Source organism: Pristiophorus japonicus, chromosome 15 (assembly GCF_044704955.1).
Source record: "Pristiophorus japonicus isolate sPriJap1 chromosome 15, sPriJap1.hap1, whole genome shotgun sequence".
Lineage (NCBI taxonomy): Eukaryota > Metazoa > Chordata > Chondrichthyes > Pristiophoridae > Pristiophorus > Pristiophorus japonicus.
The window spans coordinates 113,220,953-113,227,693 of NC_091991.1; the positions used below are offsets into that span (position 1 = coordinate 113,220,953).

Here is a 6,741-nt window from a genome sequence, read left to right on the forward strand (position 1 = left end):
AAGACGCACTTTGAGCATTTAAGTCTGAGCCCACTCTGTCCAAACGCAGTAGAACCTCTTCCAGGTTGTTCAGATGTTCCTTGGAGTCACGACCGGTGATCAGGATGTCATCTTGGAACACAGCTGTTCTGGAAACGGACAATAGTCCTCTGGAATATTGCTGCAGCCGAACGAATTCCAAACGGGCACCTGTGGTAAATAAACAGTCCTTTGTGCGTGTTAATGCACGTACGTCTCTGCGACGTCTCGACCAATTCCTGCGTCATATAGGCCGACATCAAGTCCACTTTTGTCAACGACTTCTCTCCAGCTAGCGTCGCAAACAAGTCATCAGCCTTCGGTAACGGGTACTGATCTTGTTTCGAAACCCTGTTGATCGTAGCCTTGTAGTCTCCATCTCTGTGGAAAGGCTTTCGACCAGTATCCACTATAAGCCCACTGATTCCCACAGCTACCTGGACTACACTTCCTCCCACTCCGTGTCCTTTAAGGACTCCATTCCATTCTCCCATTTCTCCGTCTCATCTGCTCTGACGATGCCACCTTTCACACTAGTGCCTCTGACATGTCTTCCATTTTTCTCAATCGAGGATTCCACTGCGCCATTGTTAACATGGCCCTCGACCGTGTCCGTTCTATTTCCTGCACCTCTGCCCTCAACCCTTCCCCTTCCTCTCAGATCCATGACAGGGTTCCCCTGGTCCTCACCTTTTACCTGACCAGGCTTCACGTTCAATGGATCATCCTCCATCATTTCCGTCCCCTCCAGCATGTTCCCATCACCAATCGCATCTTCCCCTCCCCTCCTCTCAGCATTCCGAAGGGATTGCTCCCTCCCCGACACCCTGGTCCATTCCACAGTCACCCCCAGCACCCCCTCCCCTTCCCACGGCACCTTTCTGTGCACGCGCAAGAGATGCAACACCTGCCCTTTTACCTCCTCCCTTCCCACTGTCCAGGGCCCCAAACACTCCTTCCAGGTGAAACAGCGATTTACTTGTACTTCTTTCAATTTAGTATACTGTGTTCGCTGCTCACGATGTGGTCTCTTCTACATTGGGGAGATGAAATGCAGATTGGGTGACTGCTTTGCGGAGCACCTTCGTTCAGTCCGCAAGTGTGACCCTGAGTTTCCGGTCGCCTATCACTTTAATGCCCCGCTGCACTCCCACTCTGACCTCTCCGTCCTCAGTCTCCGACACTGTTCCAATGAAGCTCGAGGAACAGTACCTCAACTTTCGTTTAGGCACTTTACAGCCTTCTGGACTCAACATCGAGTTCAACAATTTCTGGCCATCTTTCCCGCCCCCCGCCCCCCGCCCTCGATCTTATGTTTTTTTTCTCCTTGTCTCTAATGGCAGTCGGTCATTATCCCGCCATTCACACCCCAACTTGACTAATGTTTTTCTAACTCCTGCCATTACCATCTCAAGTCGGCCCATCATCCCTTTTGTCTCCCTAATCTCTCCTGCCTTCCACCCTATCACACACCTTCCCTTTTGTTCTTTCCTCCCCTCCCTCTTGCAGTGCTGGTTAAGAATCTGTTCTTTCCGAACACTCTCCAGTTCTGACGAAGGGTCATCGACCTGAAACATTAACTCTGCTTCCTCTCCACAGGTGCTGCCTGACCCGCTGAGATTTCCAGCGTTTTCTGTTTTTAGTTCAGGTTCCAACATCCGCAGTATTTTGCTCTTGTAAACTTTACCAGGGTTCTCTCAGCCTTTTAATTTTGGCAGAGGGTGTTGATAAAATAAAATTTTTTCAGCTTGCAAAGCCCTGAGTTTGGGGAGGGCCTGAGGTTAAAGCCCAGGGTGCAGCAGCACGCTGCTCATCCCTTCCTGGCCACTGGAGGGCGTAGTGTGAGCCAGGCCTCCGCTCCAGCAGGGGCCGCCACCGCCGGTCGGGAGCCGGGTTTCCTCTTGTTTCCGCATTGTCATTGTCGGCGGCGGCTTTTGCCCTTTGACCCTCTGGCGCCCTTGAATCCGCGCGGTGCCCGGATATTCCCGGAGAGCGGAACCGGCGGCGCGGGGGGACCGGGGGATGGTGAGAGGGGGAGGGGAGAGAAGAGAGACTGTGTCCCGGGGGGGGGAGGAGAAGAGAGACTGTGTCCCGGGGGGGGGAGAGAGACTGTGTCCCGGGGGGGGGGGGAGAGAGACTGTGTCCCGGGGGGGGGGGAGAGAGACTGTGTCCCGGGGGGGGGGGTGGGGAGAGAGAAGAGAGACTGTGTCCGGGGGGGGGGGGGAGAAGATAGACTGTGTCCCGGGGGGGGGGGGAGAGAGACTGTGTCCCGGGGGGGGGGTGGGGAGAGAGAAGAGAGACTGTGTCCGGGGGGGGGGGGGGGGAGAGGGGAAGAAGATAGACTGTGTCCCGGGGGGGGGGGGGAGAGAAGAGAGACTGTGTCCGGGGGGGGGGGGGGAGAGAAGAGAGACTGTGTCCGGGGGGGGGGGGGGGAGAAGATAGACTGTGTCCCGGGGGGGGGGGGGGAGAGAAGAGAGACTGTGTCCCGGGGGGGGGGGGGGAGAGAAGAGAGACTGTGTCCGGGGGGGGGGGGGGAGAAGATAGACTGTGTCCCGGGGGGGGGGGGGGGAGAGAAGAGAGACTGTGTCCCGGGGGGGGGGGGGGAGAAGATAGAAGATAGACTGTGTCCCGGGGGGGGGGGGGGGGAGAGAAGAGAGACTGTGTCCCGGGGGGGGGGGGGAGAAGAGAGACTGTGTCCCCGGGGGGGGGGGGGGAGAAGAGAGACTGTGTCCCGGGGGGGGGGGGGGAGAAGAGAGACTGTGTCCCGGGGGGGGGGGGGAGAAGAGAGACTGTGTCCCGGGGGGCGGGGGGGAGAGAAGAGAGACTGTGTCCCGGGGGAGGGGGAGGGGAGAAGAGAAACTGTGTCCCGGGGGGGGGGGGGGGGGGGGAGGGGAGAAGAGAGACTGTGTCCCGGGGGGGGGGGGGAGAGAAGAGAGACTGTGTCCCGGGGGGGGGGAGGGGGGAGGAGGAGGAGAGAAACTGTGTCCCGGGGGGGGGGGGGGGGGGGGGAGAGAGAAGAGAGACTGTGTCCCGGGGGGGGGGGGGAGAAGAGAAACTGTGTCCCGGGGGGGGGGGGGGGGGGAGGGGAGAAGAGAGACTGTGTCCCGGGGGGGGGGGGGGGGGAGGGGAGAAGAGAGACTGTGTCCCGGGGGGGGGGGAGGGGAGAGAGAAGAGAGACTGTGTCCCGGGGGGGGGGAGAGAAGAGAGACTGTGTCCCGGGGGGGGGGGGGGGGAAGAAGAGAGACTGTGTCCCGGGGGGGGGGGGGGAGAAGAGAGACTGTGTCCCGGGGGGGGGGGGGGGGGGGAGAGGGGGAAGAAGATAGACTGTGTCCCGGGGGGGGGGGGGGAGAGAAGAGAGACTGTGTCCCGGGGGGGGGGGGAGAAGAGAGACTGTGTCCCGGGGGGGGGGGGGGGGGAGAAGAGAGACTGTGTCCCGGGGGGGGGGGGGAGAAGAGAGACTGTGTCCCGGGGGGCGGGGGGGAGAGAAGAGAGACTGTGTCCCGGGGAGGGGGAGGGGAGAAGAGAAACTGTGTCCCGGGGGGGGGGGGGGGGGGGGGGGGAGGGGAGAAGAGAGACTGTGTCCCGGGGGGGGGGGAGAGAAGAGAGACTGTGTCCCGGGGGGGGGAGGGGGGAGGAGGAGGAGAGAAACTGTGTCCCGGGGGGGGGGGGGGGGGGGAGAGAGAAGAGAGACTGTGTCCCGGGGGGGGGGGGGGGAGAAGAGAGACTGTGTCCCGGGGGGGGGGGGGGGGAGGGGAGAAGAGAGACTGTGTCCCGGGGGGGGGGGGGGGAGGGAGAGAGAAGAGAGACTGTGTCCCGGTGGGGGGGGGAGAAGAGAGACTGTGTCCCGGGGGGGGGGGGGGGGGGGAGAGGGAAGAAGAGAGACTGTGTCCCGGGGGGGGTGGGGGGGGGAGAAGAGAGACTGTGTCCCGGGGGGGGGGGGGGGGAGAAGAGAGACTGTGTCCCGGGGGGGGGGGGAGAGAAAGAGAGACTGTGTCCCGGGGGGGGGGGGGAGAGAAGAGAGACTGTGTCCGGGGGGGGGGGGGGGAGAAGATAGACTGTGTCCCGGGGGGGGGGGGGAGAGAAGAGAGACTGTGTCCGGGGGGGGGGGGGAGAAGATAGACTGTGTCCCGGGGGGGGGGGGGGAGAGAAGAGAGACTGTGTCCCGGGGGGGGGGGGGGGAGAAGAGAGACTGTGTCCCGGGGGGGGGGGGGGAGAAGAGAGACTGTGTCCCGGGGGGGGGGGGGAGAAGAGAGACTGTGTCCCGGGGGGGGGGGGGAGAAGAGAGACTGTGTCCCGGGGGGGCGGGGGGGAGAGAAGAGAGACTGTGTCCCGGGGGAGGGGGAGGGGAGAAGAGAAACTGTGTCCGGGGGGGGGGGGGGAGAGAAGAGAGACTGTGTCCCGGGGGGGGGGGGGGAGAAGAGAGACTGTGTCCCGGGGGGGGGGGGGGAGAAGAGAGACTGTGTCCCGGGGGGGGGGGGGGGGGAGAAGAGAGACTGTGTCCCGGGGGGGGGGGGGGAGAAGAGAGACTGTGTCCCGGGGGGGGGGGGAGAGAAGAGAGACTGTGTCCCGGGGAGGGGGAGGGGAGAAGAGAACTGTGTCCCGGGGGGGGGGGGGGGGGGGGAGGGAGAAGAGAGACTGTGTCCCGGGGGGGGGGGAGAGAAGAGAGACTGTGTCCCGGGGGGGGAGGGGGGAGGAGGAGGAGAGAAACTGTGTCCCGGGGGGGGGGGGGGGGGGGGGGGGGAGGGAGAGAAGAGAGACTGTGTCCCGGGGGGGGGGGGAGAAGAGAAACTGTGTCCCGGGGGGGGGGGGAGGGAGAAGAGAGACTGTGTCCCGGGGGGGGGGGGGGGAGGGAGGAGAGAGAACTGTGTCCCGGGGGGGGGGGGGAGGGGAGAGAGAAGAGAGACTGTGTCCCGGGGGGGGGAGGAAGAGAGACTGTGTCCCGGGGGGGGGGGGGGGAAGAAGAGAGACTGTGTCCCGGGGGGGGGGGGAGAAGAGAGACTGTGTCCCGGGGGGGGGGGGGGGGGGGGGGAGAGGGGAAGAAGAGAGACTGTGTCCCGGGGGGGGGGGGGGAGAAGAGAGACTGTGTCCCGGGGGGGGGGGGGGGGGAGAAGAGAGACTGTGTCCCGGGGGGGGGGGGGGAGAAGAGAGACTGTGTCCCGGGGGGGGGGGGGGAGAAGAGAGACTGTGTCCCGGGGGGGGGGGGGGAGAAGAGAGACTGTGTCCCGGGGGGCGGGGGGGGAGAGAAGAGAGACTGTGTCCCGGGGGAGGGGAGGGAGAAGAGAAACTGTGTCCCGGGGGGGGGGGGGGGGGGAGGGGAGAAGAGAGACTGTGTCCCGGGGGGGGGGAGAGAAGAGAGACTGTGTCCGGGGGGGGGGAGGGGGGGAGGAGGAGGAGAGAAACTGTGTCCCGGGGGGGGGGGGGGGGGGGGGGGGGGAGAGAGAAGAGAGACTGTGTCCCGGGGGGGGGGGGGGGAGAAGAGAAACTGTGTCCCGGGGGGGGGGGGGGAGGGAGAAGAGAGACTGTGTCCCGGGGGGGGGGGGGGGGGAGGGGAGAAGAGAGACTGTGTCCCGGGGGGGGGGGGGGAGGGAGAGAGAGAGAGACTGTGTCCCGGGGGGGGGGGGGGAGAAGAGAGACTGTGTCCCGGGGGGGAGGGGGAAGAAGAGAGACTGTGTCCCGGGGGGGGGGGGGGGAGAAGAGAGACTGTGTCCCGGGGGGGGGGGGGGGGGGGAGAAGAGAGACTGTGTCCCGGGGGGGGGGAGAAGAGAGACTGTGTCCCGGGGGGGGGGGGAGAAGAGAGACTGTGTCCCGGGGGGGGGGGGGGGGGGGAGAGGGGAGAAGAGAGACTGTGTCCCGGGGGGGGGGGGGGGGGGGGAGAAGAGAGACTGTGTCCCGGGGGGGGGGGGGGGGAGAAGAGAGACTGTGTCCCGGGGGGGGGGGAGAAGAGAGACTGTGTCCCCGGGGGGGGGGGGGGGGGGAGAAGAGAGACTGTGTCCCGGGGGGGGGAGAAGAGAGACTGTGTCCCGGGGGGGGAGGAGAGAGAAGAGAGACTGTGTCCCGGGGGGGGGGGGGAGAAGAGAGACTGTGTCCCGGGGGGGGGGAGAAGAGAGACTGTGTCCCCGGGGGGGGGGGGGGGAGAGAGAGAGACTGTGTCCCGGGGGGGGGAGAAGAGAGACTGTGTCCCGGGGGGGGGGGGGGAGAGAAGAGAGACTGTGTCCCGGGGGGGGGGGGGGGGGGGGGAGAGAAGAGAGACTGTGTCCCGGGGGGGGGGGGGGGGGGGAGAAGAGAGACTGTGTCCCGGGGGGGGGGGGGAGAAGAGAGACTGTGTCCCGGGGGGGGGGGGGAGAAGAGAGACTGTGTCCCGGGGGGGGGGGGGGGGAGAGAGAGACTGTGTCCCGGGGGGGGGGAGAGAAGAGAGACTGTGTCCCGGGGGGGGGGGGGAGGAGAAGAGAGACTGTGTCCCGGGGGGGGGGGGGGAAGAGAGACTGTGTCCCGGGGGGGGGAGAGAGAGAGACTGTGTCCGGGGGGGGGGGGGGGAGAGAAGAGAGACTGTGTCCCGGGGGGGGGGGGGAGAAGAGAGACTGTGTCCCCGGGGGGGGGGGGGGGGGGGGAGGAGAAGAGAGACTGTGTCCCGGGGGGGGGGAGAGAGAGAGACTGTGTCCCGGGGGTGGGGCTGTTAAAAGCATTGTAGGTGAGTTGCTGGATGTATTTTTCAGTGGGCGGGGC

At 65.9% G+C, this 6,741-nt stretch overlaps 1 protein-coding gene across 1 annotated transcript in view; it reads left to right on the forward strand.

Moving 5' to 3' along the window:
- The first annotated feature begins 1,939 nt into the window (after positions 1–1,939).
- pam16 (presequence translocase associated motor 16) overlaps positions 1,940–6,741 on the forward strand; it is a 10,998-nt gene continuing 6,196 nt past the window's right edge. Inside the window, exon 1 of the mRNA XM_070900835.1 lies at positions 1,940–2,043. Coding sequence (XP_070756936.1) covers positions 2,041–2,043 — 3 coding nt within the window. The 5' untranslated portion in view covers positions 1,940–2,040. The remainder of the gene's footprint in view (positions 2,044–6,741) is intronic.